Source organism: Neovison vison, chromosome 2, assembly GCF_020171115.1.
Source record: "Neovison vison isolate M4711 chromosome 2, ASM_NN_V1, whole genome shotgun sequence".
NCBI classification, from domain to species: Eukaryota; Metazoa; Chordata; class Mammalia; order Carnivora; family Mustelidae; genus Neogale; species Neogale vison.
The window spans coordinates 52,304,648-52,324,140 of record NC_058092.1 but is presented as its reverse complement, the minus strand read 5'-3'; the positions used below and the strand labels follow the sequence as shown (position 1 = coordinate 52,324,140).

General features: G+C 35.0%; 1 protein-coding gene across 2 annotated transcripts in view; it reads left to right on the top strand.

The window, feature by feature from the left end:
* The window catches only part of LOC122900042 (integrin subunit beta 3 binding protein), a 66,359-nt gene that overhangs the window by 23,036 nt on the left and 23,830 nt on the right, over positions 1–19,493 (top strand). For both annotated transcript variants that reach the window (XM_044238371.1, XM_044238370.1), the window contains exon 3: positions 10,191–10,326. In XM_044238371.1, the coding sequence (XP_044094306.1) occupies positions 10,191–10,326 (136 nt within the window). The remainder of the gene's footprint in view (positions 1–10,190; positions 10,327–19,493) is intronic.

The window sequence follows — 19,493 nt, the reverse complement described above, 5'->3', positions numbered from 1 at the left end:
GCGCCCCAAAGAGAAAGACTTTAAAAAACTATAATAGTATTATCGTATTTCTCAGAATTGATAATTCCTTCACCATCAAATGGACAGTCTTTGTTTATGTCTTCTAATTATCTCATGTACTTTCTAATAGTTCTCTTTTTTTAATTTCAGGAATTTTTATTGATATATAATTCATATAACATTCATCATTTTAAAGTATACACCAGTAGTTTATAGTATACTCACTATGTTGAACAACCTTCACCACTATCTGATTCCAGAACATTTTTATCACCCCCTCCTGCCAAAAATCCTGCATCTCTTAGCGTGTTTTTTTTTTTTTTAAGACTTTATTTATTTGACAGAGAGAGACAGGGCGAGAGAGGGAACATGAACGGGGGAAGTGGGAGTAGGAGAGGGAGAAGCAGGCTTCCCACTGAGCAGGGAGCCGAATGTGGGGCTCAATCCCAGGGACCTGGGATCACAACTGGAACCAAGGGCAGAATGACTGAACTACCCAGGCACCCCTCACTTAGCAGTTAAGTGGTGCTAACTTCCTCCTCTTCTCATCCCCTGGCAATTAATTTACTTGCTGTCTCTATGGATTTGCTCATCCTGGACATTTTATGTAAATGGAGTCATACAATATTGTGGCCTTCTGTGACTGACTGCTTTCATAACATTTTCACGTTTCATCATCTTGTTGTTTGTAACAGTACTTCACTCCTTTTTATAGCTGAATCATATTTCAGTTTTCTTTAGATATTTAGGGGTGGAATTGCTGACTTACATGAGAATTCCATCCTTCTTGAAAAACTGTCAAACTCTTTTCTACAGCTGCACCATTTTACATTCCCACTACCAGTGAATGAGGAGGGTTCCAGTTTCTCCAGATCCTCCTTGCTATTATCTGACTCTTTGATTCTAGCCATCCTAATAGCTATGGAGCAGTATCTCATTGCGGTTTTAAGCATTTTTTAATGATATTGAGCATTTTTTTACATGTTTATTGACCATCTATATATTTTCTTTGGAGAAATATCTACTCAAATTAGTTACCCTTTTTAAAATAGGATTTTGTGCTTTTACTTTTGTGTATTCTGAATACTGTCACCTAATCACGGGTTCTCTGGGTTGTCTTTTTACTTTCTTGGTAGCATCCCTTCAATGCACAAAAGTTTTAAATTTTGATGAAGTTCAGTTTACTTCTTCTTTGGTTGCATGTACTTCTGGGGTCACATCTAAGAAACTATTACCTAATCGAGTTAATTTGGCACATGATAGGAGAGTAGGGGCATGTATATTCAGTTGTCCTAGCAGTATTTGTTGAAAAGATATTCTTTCCGCCATTGAATGGTGTTAATACCCTTGTTGAAAATCAATGAGCTATAAATGTAAGGATTTATTTCTGCACTCAAGTTACTCCATTCATCCCTGACTGTCTTTATGTCACTACCACACTTTCTTTTTTTTTTTTTAAGATTTTATTTATTTATTTGACAGAATCAGAGAGATCATAAGTAGTCAGAGAGGCAGGGAGAGAGAGAGGAGGAAGCAGGCTCCGTGCTGAGCAGAGAGCCCGATGTGGGGCTCAATCCCAGGACCTGGAGATCATGACCTGAGCTAAAGGCAGAGGCTTTAACCCACTGAGCCACCCAGGTGCCCCACTACCACACTGTCTTAATTAAGTTTTCAAAATAAAGTTATAATTACTGTAAATTTGAAATCAGAAAACGTGAACCCTCTTTTTGTTCTTCCTTTTCAAAATTGCTTCTGCTATTTTGCATCTGTTGCAATTTCATAGGAATTTTAAGATCACCTTGGTCCATTTCTGAAAAACAGCCATTTGGAATTTTGACAGGGATTACAGATCAACTTTGGGAATTTGCCATCTTAACATTAATAATTCACCCAACAACAGCAGAACATACACTTTTCACATGTATTCTCTCAAAACAGCATCCCTATCCAGGCCACTTTCAAAAGATTTAGATTGTGGAAGTAGAGTTGCAGATAAAGTGTTCAAGTTCTAGGGAGATTTTCCATGAAAGCCATTGTTTGAATAGCAGTGTTGTGAGTTCCTTTGCCTCACTCCTTCCCCTCACCAAGAGGGAAAAGGAGGTGATGCTGTGGATCCTGGCCCAAGAAATTGGCAGTACTAGCTGCCTATACTGACCCTATCTATCCTGCTTTTTCTACTATTTTCTTCGTGTTCCTTGAACTTTTCTGATTGCAAATCACTTACCCACCATGGCTACATTCTGTGCCTCTGGGAGGAGGGCAAGTAGATGAATCTCATCCTTCTCCTGAAAGTAAGCTGGCTTTCTCTATGAAGTTGGGGCCTGCTGGGCTTTCACTGGATATGAGGCCATCATCTGGCCGATGCTCTGATAGAAGTGGCACTTCTTGGACTGGAGCAGTATGCATCCCTTGGCTTGATGCTCTAGACATCCCGTTGTAGCACCAGTCTCATTTGCATCTTTGCTTCTGCATGTTCTCTTTTGGCCACCTCTCACTTCCCAATACTGAATACCTCACCAGGTCTGGGGACATAGAGAGATTCTAGGCCCTTGGAAGACATCTTAAAGGTGAACTCCACTGCCTTGCCCTCCTTCCTTCAAGCTCTGGAAGCCCTCCATGTCACATCGGCATTAATATTCTAGTGATATGCTAGATTGAGTGAGGAAACTAAAATTCAGAGTAAGTGGTATATCCACAATAGCACAGCTAAGACACAGCTAAACTATTATATGAGTCCAGGCTGCCTTCCATATAACGTAGATGCTTTTCCTTTAGAGTACCTAAAGTGTTTTTCCTTTAGTCCTTTATGAATCTTCATTCTATTTGGCAAAATCTAGTTTCTAAAACTTTTTGGTTCGTATTATCTTTACGGTTGACTAAATTTATTAAATTTTTAAAAAAGATTTATTTATTTACTTGGTGGGGGCAAATGGAGAGGGAGAGAGAATCCCAGGAAGACTTTCCACTGAGCAAGGAGCCCAGCGTGGGTCTTGATCCCATGACTCTGGGATTATAACCTGAGCTGAAATCAAGAGTTAGACACCTAACCAACTGAGCCATCCAGGTAACCCTGAAATGTTTTGAAATATTGGGTTGATTCAGTAAGAACAAAGTTTTTTAAATATCTTTATGGAAAAAAATAATCTTCATCTTTATCTCTCTTGATACACAAAAGTTAATTCAAGAAGTATCATAAGCATAAAGTAAAAGTTAAAAGCATCACGCTTCTAGAAGGAAATACAAGAAGTTATCTTTGAGACCTAAATTTGACAAAATTTCATACAACAGAAAAAGTACTAACTACAGAAGATAAAGTTAATAAGGTAGACTTTATCAAAACTAAAAATTTTTGCTCTTCAAAAGCCACCATTAAGAAAATGAGTAGCCGGAGTGCCTGGGTGGCTCAGTTGTTAAGTGTCTGTCTTCAGCTCAGGTCATGATCCCAGGATCCTGGGATTGAGCCCTGCATCAGGCTCCCTGCTCAGTAGGAAGCCTGCTTCTCCCTCTTCCCTCCCCCTGCTTGTGTTCCCTCTCTTGCTGTGTCTCTCTCTGTCAAATAAATAAATAAAATTAAAAAAAAAAAAAAAGAAAAAGAAAATGAATAGGCAAACCAGGGATTAAGAAGAAAATATTTGTCATACATCTATCTGGCAAAAGACTTGTATCTATAATATATAAATTAACAATGAAAAGTACAATAAAATGTATAAAACTTGAACCAACATGTCACAAAAAAAATTTAAATGAATATGAAAAAGCATATGAAAAAGTGTTCAACATCATTTATCATTGGAAATACAAATGAAACCCACAAATGGATACCACTCCTGCCCACTAGAAGAGCTAAATAACAAAACAGAATGGCTTTTAAAAAACAACACTAGAGGAACCTGACTGCTTCGAGTTGTAGAACTTGCAACTCTTGATCTCAAGGTCCTGAGATTGAGGCCTATTTTGGGAGTAGAGATCGCTTAAAAAAAAAAAAAAAATGGGGCACCTGGGTGGTTCATTTGGTTAAGCATCTGCCTTTGACTCAGATCATGGTTTTGGATTAAGCCCCACTTCAGGCTCCCCATTCAGTGGCGAGAGTGCTGCTTTTCTTTCTCTCTCTGCCCCTCCCACCAACTCATGTTCTTCCTCTCAAATAAATAAATAAATAAATAAAAATCTTTTAAAAAAGCAAACAAACATGAGAATGACTAAAACAGTGCTAAAGACTGATAAGGATGTCGAGCAGCTGGAACTCTCTTTTACTGATGGGAATTTTAAATGACATGCTTTGGAGAACTCCAGCTTTTATTTAGTTGTTTTTTTTTTTTTAATTTTTAAAAATACTTTATTTATTTATTTGACAGAGATCACAAGTAGGCAGAGAGGCAGGCAGAGAGAGAGGAGGAAGCAGGCTCCCCATGGAACAGAGAGCCCGATGTGGGGCTTGATCCCAGGACCCCGGGATCATGACCTGAGCTGAAGGCAGAGGTTTTAACCCACTGAGCCACCCAGGCGCCCAAGATTTTTTTTTTTTTTAAAGATTTATTTATTCTAGAGAGAGAAAGCATGCATGTGAGTGGGGGGAAAGGGGAGGGAGAGAATCTCAAGCTGACTTCCAGTTGAGTGCATGGAGCCCTACCTGGACGGATCTCATGATCCATGAGATCATGACCTGAGCTGAAATTACCAGGCTTAACTGACTGAGCCACCCAGGGGCCCCAACATATACAAGAATGTTTTTAGCAACTTAATTCATAATAGCTCAAACTGAAAATAATCCAAATGTCTCCTAATCAGAAAATGGAAAAACAAATTCTGGTATATTTATACAAAGGAGCACTATTCAGCAATAAAAAGGAACACACTACTACCACGTGCAATAATGTAGATGATCTCAAAAACAAACCCAAACCAAAAGTTACATTCTTAATTTATATGAAGTCCAAGAATAGGTAGAGGTATGATTACAGGAATTAGGAAGCAGTTGCCTATGGACTAGAAAATGGAAATTGAGTAGAAGGGTGTACAAGAAAACCTGAAATGGTTGAAATGTTCTATATCTTGTGTGGTAGTTGCATCAGAGTATACAGTTGTCAGATCTCCTCAAGCTGACCATTTTAATGTATGTAAATTATACTTTAATAAACAGACAAGGGGCACCTGGGTGGCTCAGTGGGTTAAGCCTCTGCCTTTGGCTCAGGTCATGATCTCCAGGTCCTGGGATCGAGCCCCACATCGGGCTCTCTGCTTGGCAGGGAGCCTGCTTCCTCCTTTCTCTCTCTCTGCCTGCCTCTCTGCCTACTTGTGATCTCTGTCTGTCAAAAAAATAAAATCTTTAAAAAAAAATAAACAGACAAAAATATATTTGAGCTGGAACTTACTTTATATTCTGAGAAACATGAGGATATATGAAGGAATGGTGGGAAACATCCATGAGAATATTTCATTAAAATCTCAGGAGTTACATACAGGACAGTTGCAGAATAATGTTATCTTTAATAGTCATATTTTAGGTGCACCTGTATGGCATGGTCAGTTAAGTGTCCAACTCTTAGTTTCAGCTCAGATCATGATCTCAGGGTTGTGGGATTAAGGTTTGCATTGGGCTCTGCACTCAGTGTGGCATCTACTTAAAAATTCTCTCTCTCTCTGCCTTTCCTCCCCCAGCCAAAAAATAAATAAATACATCTTTTTTTTTTTAAAAGATTTTATTTATTTATTTGACAGAGAGAGAGATCACAAGTAGGCAGAGAGGCAGGCAGAGGGAAAGGGGAAGTAGGCTCCCTGCTGAGCAGAGGTGCCCAACGTGGGGCTCAATCCCAGGACCCCAAGACCATGACCTGAGCCAAAGGCAGAGACCTAACCCACCAAGCCACCCAGGTGCCCCAATACATCTTTAAAAAAATATTTTAATATTTTTAAACTGTGGAACAATAATGAATATAAATAGAAACAGTATCAATGTATCAACTTTGTAAGCCAATGTTTCTTTTATTTTTCTATTAAAATTTTTTTATCAAAGTAAAATTTATATATTATAAAATCCACAGATCTTGAGTGTACAATCCAATGAGTTTTAACAAGTGTATACATACCCCTGTGTATCAAACACCCAATCAAGAAATAGAACGTTTCGGTGCGCCTGGGTGGCTCAGTGGGTGAAAGCCTCAGCCTTCGGCTCAGGTCGTGATCTCAGGGTCCTGGGATCAAGCCCTGCCTTGGGCTCTCTGCTAGGCAGGGAGCCTGCTTCCTCCTCTCTCTGCATGCATCTCTGCCTACTTGTGATCTCTGTCAAATAAATAAATAAAATCTTAAAAAAAAAAAAATAGAACATTTCTATCACCATAGATCTAATATGTTGGTTATATTCTTTCTCTGCCATCTCTGTAGATCACTGAGATTAGTGCAAAATGCTTTGCGGCCATGACTATTATAACAAATAACAATGAAACCCAACATTATTAAAACCATTAAGAATGATAATCATGGGGCGCCTGGGTGGCTCAGTGGGTTAAAGCCGCTGCCTTCGGCTCAAGTCATGATCCCTGGGATCGAGCCCCACGAGCCCCAATCGGGCTCTCTGCTCAGCAGGGAACCTGCTTCCTTCTCTCTCTCTGCCTGCCTCTCTGCCTACTTGTGATCTCTGCCTGTCAAATAAATAAATAAAATCTTAAAAAAAAAAGAATGATAATCATGGTAGCTGATAAGAAGTTAGTTGATCCCTAGGACTGTTCTGAGAACCCTAGGCCCAAACTGTGAAAGGTACCCAAGACAGCTAATATTTAGAGTATTTAAATATAAACTCCATAATAGTATTATTAACTTATAATAATGACTTAGGTAAGACATTCCAATGACCTAATTAACCAGTGTAAGGTTATGAAAAATTATCTCCCTTTAATGCCCTAATTTTTCTTTTGTTTCTGGTTATCCAAATATCTATAGTACCTGTGTTTTAAATATTTCACTGATAGCATAGGGTAGTACTTCATAATAATAATAATAGCACATCCTTTCCATCATATTTCATCCCAAAAGAACCCTTAGTACTTTCTAGACTTTTTATAATAGGTAAAAATCAACGCAATAGAGGCATCTTTTTGGTAGAATATGCTTTAGACAAAGTGACAAAGCAAGCTACAATTTGTGAAAGATATTGAAGGAGAATGTCATCTATAGTTGAAATTATGAAGCGAACATTCATTTCTTTTTTTTTAGACAGAAAAATCAATGCCCAAATTTTAGTTTTGCTAATATACAAAGTTTGACCACTTTACAAAAAGTATGGTGGTATTTGGGCTGATCATAGCATCTTTTTTAATAGTGGCATTAACTATCTCTAAGGAGTCACTGAATATTATAAGCAGTTATAAATTATTATTATAGAATTATGACTTATTGATTTCTCTTTTCCTAATTTTATTCACATCCTTAATTCCTTTCCTTCTCTAGCCAAATCTAGTCTGCTCACTTTCTCTTCCTCTGTTTTCTAAAGGATCTGATAGCTAGCAGTCTTCATTGCAGAGTAGAAAGAAAGCTAGACTTCTCAATTTGTAGCTGTCTTCTCTGAAATCCCAATCTTGACTGTTCCTGGTATAGATTAGATGGGTTCTGGGATCACTTTTAAGCATCTTCTGGGTTTTAAAGTTAGAGGACCTGGACAAAACTTTTGAGGGGGAAAAAAAATCTTAGAGAAGTAAGATTATGCCTTTGCGGTATCAGCAGTCAAGTATATAAAAATGTGTTAATTACTTAAGAACATTTAGTGGGATAGTAAGGGAAGGTAGAATTTCATTTTTCCCTCTTTGTATAGTAATTGTAGATAGACATTTTTCTTCTTAACTAACACAAATGGCCTAAAAAAGAAAGCAGCAGAGAAGTCTTGGGATTCTTCCCCTCCTCTCCCCCCACTCCCCCGCCCAAGAAGTTTCAGTATTTTAAGATAAGGGGGAAAAAAACCCCACACACACACACACACACACACACACACACACAGACTTATTTTATGAAAGCTAGAAAATGGTTTTCAAGGAGAAATGTATGATCTATAGGTAATGTTTAGATATTTGGCAATTGGAAAAAATAATTTTTTGATAAAATAGGAAAACAGATTGACATAAATGTACATTAGTGTAGTGACTTCCATTTCTTGTACATATACAGTGAAATAGTTCTGGGCAATAAATTCTTGGAAAGGTAGGGTAGGATTGGATAAATGTCATAGTTTATGACTGAATACATACAAACATGTGAAAACTCAAGATGGAGAGGTAATAATAACCATCTGATAAAGAGACTTAAAAACCTTTTCACCCTACAATAAAGATTGCTTTAGAGTTATAACTTGATATTATAGTTTTATTTTTAAAAAAGATATTGGTTACATTTGTGGCTACTGTGGATACATAAAATAAAGAATGGAAAGCCTTCTGGTTCCCCAATATGGAAAAGTATTTATCATTTAAAACCTTAACTGTAAAAAAAAAAATTGATGCTATAGATACTGGAACTAATACCAAGATTATTGAAAAAGGTGACACAGCCACTATTTCTGCCAAGATGTCTTAGAAATAAAGAATCATTGACAATGGAGAATTATATAACTATTTCAAGTCAGCTACCAAAATAAGTTTAATTCTACAATGTTAGTAATATCATAACCTTCAGACCTTTTTTAATCCCCTAAATCCAGTCTATGCCATCTGTAGCACTTCTAGATTTCAGGTTTTTCATACCTTTCATTTTTGCTTATCTAAGCCTCATCCTTCCTCCTCACAAGAATCCTTCTGTAAAATTACTGCAGCCCACTTTGATTTTCCTTTCCTTTCAATTCTTGTAGCACCTATACTACTGTTAGGTAGTTAAGACCTCTACTACTGTTTAGACCCTTCTCTGCTGTACATGAGGCCAGAATAATTTTTTCTCTTTCTTTGTACACATTAGTTAGCAAGCGCTGGGTGATTAGTAAGCATTACAGAAAAGAGTTTAAAAGGAATTCAGCAGAACAGGAAATTAATAGTGTGATAATGGTTGTTTGGAGGAAGTGGATCATAAATGGGGACCTTAACTGAAGAACAATTTCATCCTGGGGAAGATAAGAAAAGGACGTTCCAGCCTAGGATCACAGAATGAGCTGTGGCCCGAATGTGTTTAATCTAAGTGACTGGGATATGGGTGTCATTTCTTATTGGAAGAATGAACTAATGAACAAATGAACGAATTCAGAGTAGCTTGGCCAAAATTATTGGACTATTCCTTTTACATCATTCATTCATTACAGATTTTTGAGTTCTAGACCACAAAGTTGAAGAAATATTTATTTTTAGGAATTCAGATTTTAATGGGGCAGACAGAAATGTAAAAAATTATTAAAATAATTTGTAATCTTATCGGAGTCGATAGTCTCCAATGAGAGGTATGCACAAGGTGTGTAAGGAACAGAGGAGAGGATAGAAGGATATCCTATAGGATAGGCCGAATTCTCAAGGGCCTTAAATGTTAATACTCAATTGTTTGAACATTATTTTGATTATTTTTTGTAAAGATTTTATTTATTTATATGACAGAGAGAGATCACAAGTAGGCAGAGAGGCAGGCGGGGGTGGGGGAGCAGACTCCCTGCTGAGCAGAGAGCCCAGTGCAGGGCTTGATCCCAGGACCCTGAGATCATGGCCTGAGTTTAAGGCAGAGGCTTAAGCCACTGAGCCACCCAGGTGCCCCAACATTATTTTGCTTATTCTTAAGACAAGTCACTATGTCAGAGCAACTTTGTGAAGGTTTAAGAAAGCACTTACCCCTCCTAGGATTTCCTTGTGGGTTTTACTACCAGTACTTCTGAGAGTTTCCCTGGCCCAGCCCCATAATTATACCTCAGGTTTAGCAGACAGCACAAGTCAGGATGTAACTGGAAGAGTTAGTCATCTCTAAACTGTTTGGAAATACCATCTCAGAAGGTAGTAAACCTTTAATATTAAATTTTCACAAATACCTAATTGAGATGCTCTAGTCAGTATGGAGACCTGAAATATCTATAAAACTTTAAGAATAGTGTTCATTTTGGAAATGATAATTGAGTGTATTTAAATTCTGAAAAGAAAGAGCAAGGAAGATAATGCTGGTTTGAATTTTACAAGTTTTAAAAGGCATTCTCAAAGAACTAAACATAAGTATTTTTGTCTCAAATTAATATTTATTTTCAGTCATTCGATTCTTCAAAAATCACAAGGAAGAAAAGTATTACAACTTATTCTCCAACAACTGGAACTTGTCAAATGAGCCCATATGCTTCTCCTGCAAACTCTATAGAACAAGAGCACAAAAATGAACCATCAAATGGTTAGTTGAACATTCTTTTCCATTTATTGTCATATTTTTCTAGTTACTGGTTAAATCAGAATTTTTATTTAATAATATATGGATCTTGCTGCAACTGTTTTTTTCTTAAGAAATTCAACATAAAGAAGTCTAGAATATATAGGTATGACTTTGGACATAAATGTAAACTTTCTAGGCACTTATTTTAAAATGCTACTGCAGACTTTGTTCCCTTACTATCCCATCCATTAAATAGAAATTATAGTCTGACTGCCTTCAGCTACTATCAATTATAGCGGTTACAGATATACCCCTTAACAAGCTATCTATCATGTGCATAAATTAAAGGGCATATAATTCAGGTACTGCTGCACTACAGTTTAAGAGAGATACTTATAAATGTTATTTTTATTCATGTTGTCCATTTAGTTTTATCCACATTTCGTTTATCTTTATATAGCTTGCTTTTATTTATTATATTTCATTCCCTTCTTTTCCTTTACTATCTTAAATGCATTTGCAAAAAAATTTGTAGGGTTTTCCACTAGAGAATAACCTAATTTTAATATGAAATTGTTTATTTTAAAATATTTAGTTTAGTTTTGACCATGCATATTTCTGTTCTCTCATAGTTTATTGCTAAAATATTTATTTATAAGATACATGATTGTAGATTTCATAGACTTAATTTTTAATATTATAAAAGGTCATGAATCAGCGACATGACAGGTTTCTATAATATAAAATTCTAAGTAGGCTCAAATTTAATAAAATATATTTTAGATGTGCTGTGATTAGCCTAATTCATATTTTATTGTTTAACATTTATTGAGTGCTAAGAATATACTAGAAGCTACACAGAAACAAAGAAGTCTCATTTTACCTGATTTGTTGTAATGAAACCTATAATGAGATCTTAAACTTTTGATTGACTTTTATTTTACTTAAACCTAGTGCTTTTTATCTTAAAGCTATTACTATTAGGTTTGCTTTCACAAAAATGTATGAAGATGTATACATTTTCTTCAAGCTCTATCTGTTTTTAATACACTTAATTTATCTTTTGTTTAAAATTAAAAATTAGTGCCTTAGAGATGGCACATCTCTATACTGAAATATGAATAGATTTTAAGTGTACGTACTCAATTTCCATATTGAAATTAAATATGGACTTAAGGGAACATTCCTTTTGCCCATAAAAAGATTGGTCACATGATCCTGGTTGACATTTAAGTGGATAATTATCACAGATTATAGTACTAAGTAAGCTCTTTTTAAAAAGTCATATAGCAAGTGTTCCTGAGGTGCTGGTAATATTCTATTTTTTAACTTAAATATTGGTTACACTGATTCATTAAACTGTACATATATATATATGTGTCATATACTCTTTGATATATATATATATAAAAAGTCTCAACATAGAATTCTCTAGGATCTTATGTCATTTGTAATCATTACATTGCTTGTCCTAATATGTTATACATGTTTTAGAAATTAGAAATCCCGAGTCATAAAGTAAAAGTTCCATTTAAGTTCCATGAGATCATAATTTATGATCTCATAACTTCTATTAACAATTCTCAGTTTTTAAATATTGTACAAAACATAAGATGCCACTTAAATAAGTACTTTTATTTAAATAGCATTTTCAAGGGCATTTTAAGTGCAATTCACTTCCCATCACACTTGGGATATAATTCAAAACCTAATCATAACTTCTAAGGCCATACATCATCAAATTCCTGACCACCTCGTCTATCTCCTTTTCTGTTACCCTTCCCATGTTTACACTACTTTAACCACCCTAACTTTCTTGCTATTCATCAATCATGTTAAACCCCTTCCTGCCACAAGGTCATTGCACTTACAGGTCTCAGCCTGTATTCCTTCTGGAATATTCTTCCTCTAGGTATTTATACGTATTTTCTATGTACATTTGAACTATGTACTATGTGAATAGATGATTTAGTATTACATTTAAATACATTTATACTTATAAAAAAAGAAAAATCTGTTCCTAATTCTTCCCTCTACTTAGACTTCTTTTGGCCCCATGTGGGCCAAAAACAGGGTTAGTGAGTTTATACTTTTGAGAGATATGTATTTAATTTAAAAAGTGAGTTTACCAAAAAAAAAAAAGTGAGTTATGAAAAAGTGAGTTTATACTTTTGAGAGAAATATATTTATTTACTTACCATCATATATATTTTTCCTTGTTATATATATTTGTATGAGTGTGTTATCATTATATTGCGGCCCTCCCCTGCCCCTTAGCAAATTTCTCCAAACTATTATGCTTTTCAATAAAGATGAAGGATGCATCAGACTTATTATTTAATAATTAGAGTAGAAGGATAAACAACAAATTCGCATAGTCAAAGAGAATATTTGTGAATTATATAATAGATCTGTAGAAATCAGCCAGACTGTAGCAATGTGATAACACAGAGATAAAGAAATGGAGACCATGATATAATGGTAAAGAGAAATGATGAATAGACTAAGAAGCTCCCATATATGTCAGATAGGAGTTCCACAAGGAGGAAATAAGGAAAATGGGCTGAAGCAGTATTCTAAGATAAAAGGACTATTGGGACGCCTGGGTGGCGCAGTTGGTTGGACGACTGCCTCCGGCTCAGGGCGTGATCCTGGAGTCCCGGGATCGAGTCCCACATCAGGCTCCCAGCTCCATGGGGAGTCTGCTTCGCTCTCTGACCTTCTCCTCGCTCATTCTCTCTCTCACTGTCTCTCTCTCTCAAATAAATAAAATAAAAAATCTTTAAAAAAAAAAAAAAAGGACTATCAATTTTTCATAATTTCAATTTCACAGTTAAGGAAAGATGAGAATTTCCAGATTGGAATAGCATACTTAGTCTGAGCAGGATGAATAAAAACAAATCCACACATAGTCATATGGTAAAATTGCAGATTGTCAAAGACAAAGAGAAAATTTTAAAGGCCACCGGAGGAAAGACATATAACCCCCAAGGAAATGACAGACTGATTGTAGACTTTTCATCTATATCAACAGACTTCAGCGGGAAGTGGAAAAATACCAACTAAAAATCACAGCTGAATATTTTTATTTAGGAATGAAGATGAAATAAAGATTTTTTTTTTTCAGACAAAGTCTGAGAGAATTTATCATTCAGAGAGACTCCCTGAAGGGACTACTAAAAAATGTACTTGTAGAAGTAAACTGAGCCTCAGGTAAAGGAATGGAATGCAGAGAGCAATGGTAAGAAAATAAATTAGCAAACATGTTGGCAAATTTAATTATAAATCCAAATACAAAAATGTGACTACAAATTCTGCTGGCTATAGAAAAAAAGACAATTTAAGATGGGGTTAAAAACAAATAATAGACTATAAAAGCATGGAATACTGATGAGGAAGCAAAAGAAGCTAAAGTGTTTTAAGATTCTTATAATTTTTAGGGAGCAGAAGAATATCTGTTAACTGACTTTATAATTGTGCGTGCGTGCGTGTGTGTGTGTGTTTTGTTTACTTGCCTGTAAAAATGGGAAAAATAATAGTTTCTATCTCAGGATTATTGTGAGAATTAAATAATGTAATATACAAAAAGCACTCAGAACATGGCCTGGCATGTAGTAAGTTTTCAATACATACTCTGTTTTTATTAATATCATTATTCTTTAGGCTTAAAGACATAGGATGATTAAATGTAAAGGGATAGGAAAAAAACAAAGTAAATATTAACTTTAAAAAATTAATAGCTGTTGTAAGAATATTAATGCAGACAAAAATAGAAGTGAAGACAAAAAAAAGCTCTATTGAAGATACATGAATCTATTCATAGTGAGAGAAAGGAAGAGTCACTACTCGAAAAAGTTTCCTGAAACTATGTACATCTAAAACAAAAACAAAACATAATGAAATAGGACAGGAGTACAAGAAGAGACTCACAAATCCCTAATTATAATAAATTTTAAAGTACCTCCTTCAGAAACTGATGAAATAAATAAAACTTAGGAAGGGTATAAACAGTTTGAACATAGCTAGCAAGTGTGATCTAATGAACTGTGGTCAAACAAGTGTAATACCCAACACATGATAAAGCATGACCTAAAACTTTTACAAAAATATAACCAGTCTGGAGTCGCAAAATACTAAAATTGCTGTCACATTCTCTGACCAAAATTGTGTGTAGTTAGGAATCAATAATAAAAAGGCAGCCCTCTAAAAATTTTAGCCCATGTGTTTGGAAACCTAGAACCTTCTAAATAATTCATTGTTCAGAAAAGTCATAATGGAATATATAAAATATTTAGAATTGAATGATGATAACAATGAAAACTTAGAGGAAAACTTTAAATACTGAATTATACTAAAACAGTCCTTAGTGGAAATTTTATACTTATAAATGCATATATTTAGGAAGGAAGAATGATTAAAAACTAATAAGCCAAGCATTTAACTCAGAAGGATGGAAAAAGAATAGAATAAATCCCAAGAAATACAAGAAAGGAAATAGTAAAAGATAAAAGGTATTAAATACAAATAAAGTGTTAAATAGAAAACAAGGCAGTGATAAAGAAAAGCAACAAAATCAAAAGCAGTTTCTTTGAAAAGACTAATCAAATGGTAGACCTCTGGCAAGACTGATTTCTTTTTAAGTGGGAAAAGGAACAATATGTATTTCAAAGGAGCTGATAAATTACTATCAGCTTAAATATATGATGAGCAGTTTGAGATATATGGGCCAAATGCTTCTTAATGTGGTCCACAATCTAATTTGGATGAAAGATTTTAAAACTTACCATTCTACTTCTCAAATATTAATGTTTTAGTAGCTAAAAAGCAATTCTAATTTTCTCATTGATAACTTTCTGTTCAATAATATAGGTAATATTTTAAGAATATTACATTTCTTCCATGGGACTCAATAAAGGTATTTTGAATTTTATAAAAGGAACCATTAACATTGTTTTTTTTTCATAAATTGATCCTCTAAAGCACTTCTTTGCTCTCCACTCTTGTTTAATAGTAATAATTTGGTTAATTAAAAGAATAACATGATTTCGGGGTGTCTGAGTGGCTCAGTAGGTTGGGTGTTGGACTCGGATCCTAACTCTGCCACTTACTAGTTTAGAGCCTTGGATAAGATATGTGGCTATTCTGTGCCTCTGTTTCCTCACCTGTAAAATGGGAATAAGAGTGACCAATGCAGAGTTTTGCAGATTAGTTTGCAGATTAGTTTATATATGTAACATTTAAAACAGTGCCTGGTCCTAAAAATACTATTTAAGTGTTAGCTGTTACCATTAACATCATTGATTGTATTTCTAAACATCATGATCTGTTGAAAATTATCTTCATTAGTTAGAGAAGGGGCTCCCTGAGCCTTACCGGAAAGTCCAAATACAATTTTGGTTTGTTTGTTTGTTTGTTAAAGGGTAGTTTTCTTTTTTTTTAAGATTTTATTTATTTGACAGAGATCACAAGTAGGTAGACAGGCAGGCAAAGCAGGGGTTGGGGGCAGGAAGCAGGCTGCTGAGCAGAGAGCCTGATGCATGGCTCCATGCAGGGACCCTGAGACCATGACCTGAGCCAAAGGCAGAAGCTTACTGAGCCACCCAGGTGCCCACAATACAATTTTGAATGTAGCCCAGATTCAGCGATGGTACATATTTCACCAGGGTTTTATGAAACTGTCTTTAAAGGAAATCACATTCACAAGTATTTGTTATATATAACCTAGCAAGAAAAAGTACGTATAGAATCTGCAGCTGTTTACTGTATGTTAATTGCTAATAGAATGAAATGAAATAAAGAAAGCAATTATTAGTAACTGGAATACTCTTTCTTTTTTCTTCTTTTTTTAGGTGGGTAGAGGGGCAGAGGGAGAGGAAGTGAGAGAATCCCAAGTCACAGAGCTGAATGCAGGGCTGGATCTCACAACCCTGAATTCATGACCTGAACCAAAATCAAGAGTCAGATGCTATAACCGACTGGGCCACCAAGGAACCCCAGTAACTGGAATACTCTTAAGAATATATTGGAGTCCCGGGGCGCCTGGGTGGCTCAGTGGGTTGGGCCGCTGCCTTCGGCTCAGGTCATGATCTCAGGGTCCTGGGATCGAGTCCCGCATCGGGCTCTCTGCTCAGCAGGGAGCCTGCTTCCCTTCCTCTCTCTCTCTGCCTGCCTCTCTGTCTACTTGTGATTTCTCTCTGTCAAATGAATAAATAAAATCTTTAAAAATATATATATATAGGGACGCCTGGGTGGCTCAGTTGGTTGGACGACTGCCTTCGGCTCAGGTCGTGATCCTGGAGTCCCGGGATCGAGTCCCGCATCAGGCTCCCAGCTCCATGGGGAGTCTGCTTCTCCCTCTGACCTTCTCCTCGCCCATGCTCTTTCTCACTGTCTCTCTCTCAAATAAATAAATAAAATCTTAAAAAAAAAAAAAAAAAATATATATATATATATATGTTGGAGTCCCAATAGTCTCTGGTAACTGATCCAAGTGTTATTCTTAGAGATATAAAACTCCTCCTATTTAGCAATTGGAAAAGTATATTAGAAATGTAAGCCCTTCTATAAGAAGATTGAGATTAATGCTATTGATTATATTTTATAGAATAAGATATCTAATCCCCTTACCATAATAAAAATGTTTCAGCAGGCATTGAACACCTGGTGAAAATTCAAATAAAGCATTCTTTTACTATTTCTCACCTGACTTTATTGACTGATGGTACTAAAATGTGAAAATTAATTACAAGTTAAAGGAACAAAGGAATTTTAATATTTAATTGTGGACCTTTATTGAATGCAGACAGCATAGCACAAAATTCAGGAAATTAGTATTAACCTTTAGGCAAAGATTTTCTGAAAATAAGGTTTAATGTGTATCATGGGATTTCATATCCAGCTTGATTTTTTTTTTTTAAGAAAGATGGATTTTAACAGATTTTTTTTTCCTCAAGAGTTCTCTAAAGTCATAAATAAAATATTGTTACTGTTTTTGCCTTTAATGCTTTGTTAAATAAACTCTTACTATTTGGAATTTAAGGGTAGAGACAAGTCAAATAATGAAAAGTTAAAATGAGAGAGATAACCAGTACTTTAGGAAGATCTCTAAATCATAACTTTTTCTCTTTTTAGAATTAAAGACTATTTTGAGTTTATTTAGTTATGATACAGTTTTGGGTTTTGTTTTTTTTGTTTTTTGTTTTTTTTGTTTTGTTCTTTGAGAGAATCCCTAAGATCTAAAGTAACAATGAGGGAAGTTATTGTTCATCAGTTTCTGAACCAACTTACTCAGTGAAATTATAAATATCAGAGAATAGAAAATATACATTAAATAAGCTTTTCCCCTAGTAATAGGAGCAAGTAAGAATAATGGAATAAAAGTTAAGTGAAGGAAAAGGGTACCTGGGTGGCTCAGTGGGTTAAGCCTCTGCCTTCAGCTCAGGTCATGGTCTCAGGGTCCTGGGATTGAGGCCTGCATCAGGCTTTCTGCTCAGCAAGGAGCCTGCTTCCTAGTCTCTCTCTGTCTGCCTCTCTGCCTACTTATGATTTCTCTCTCTCTGTCAAATAAATAATAAGTAAATAATATTATAATTTAAATATATTAATAAAAGAAATTATAATACAATAAATAAAATAAAAAATTCTTTAAAAAAAAAAAAGAAGCAAACAACAAAACAGCTTCTGTTAAAAAAAAAAAAAAATTAAATGAAAGAAAAGTGTAAACCAGCATTGGGAAGTCTGTTCCAGAGAGTACGTTAATATGTTAATGAATTATGTTTGAAAATTTAAAGAAATTGCCTTCGTGTTATTTCATCTAGAAGTATCGGATCCTCCTGCAGTAGTACATGGAGCTATACTTTCCAATTCATGTAAACACAGAGCATTTGGATTGTGGCTTATCTGCACTGAGATGTGCTATAAGCATAAAATATGCACCATGTATCAAAGACAGTTGAAAAAGAGAATATGAATGATCTCACTAATAATTTTATATTATTATGTGTCAAAATTGTAGTATTTTGAGTATGTTGGGTTACATGAAATAATAAAATTTATTTCATCTGTTTTTCCTTTGTGAAGAATAAGGACATTGAGTTAAGTAATAGTTCCTGTGCCAGTTGTTAAACAAATGGAACAACATAATAATACATAGTGTAAGGAGGTTGTCACCAACTATACATTTAAAAAATGATTTCTTTGGACTTCTTTTCATTAGTAGTAAAAAGTTTTGATTATTCATTCGTTTGCTTGCTTATTCACTCAATAAACATTTATTAAAGGCAGTGTATGTAAGATATTGAGAATTTTTTTTCTAATATGTCCTCAAATATTTATTATACATCAAATATGTTTGAAGTGTATGTTATACTGTACCCTGAAGTACAGTAGAACCAAAAACTAAATGGAGAACTCATAAAACAATTATCTACCACTAATTGACCACTAATAAGTGCAAACATCATATTCTACTAGGCTGTAAAATCAAATTTACCTTTCAACACCACACACAGGATCTTTCCAAGAATTTAGTATATCATTATGCATTTTTTCAATATGCTTTCAAAGTCAGGCACATTTATCAAATTTATTTTACTGTGACATCACTAGAAACTTACCGTTTTGTAGATATAAATATCACCAACCGGGGCGCCAGGGTGGCTCAGTGGGTTAAGCCTCTGCCTTTGACTCAGGTCATGATCCCAGGGTCCTGGGATCAAGCCGTGCATTGGGCTCTCTGCTTCTCCCTCTCTCTCTGCCTGCCTCTCTGCCTACTTGTAATCTCTCTCTCTGTCAAATAAACAAATAAAATCTTTAAAAAACAAAAATCACCAACCCACTGTTAACTTTGAGGCAAAAAATAGGAGTGAAATAATACAAACTGGAAACTTTAAGATGATATTGTTTATTGAAATATTTGATGAAAGTATCCTTTATCTATAAAGTTTGGGTTTTTTCTACATAAAGTCATCATGAATAAAATATTAGAATATTGGGAAATTTTTAAAAATAGCTATTGAAAAATTATTCGTAATAGTGATTTTTCTTTTCTATAGCAAATTCTAGGATACTTTTTCTTTACTTCTCTTTCATTAGTCTACCTTTTTATTCTCTATCTAAAGTTTCATGATCTAAATTCTATTTAAAATTTGACAATTTCCCCCTTAACTTTAAGTTCTTCTTTTTATTCT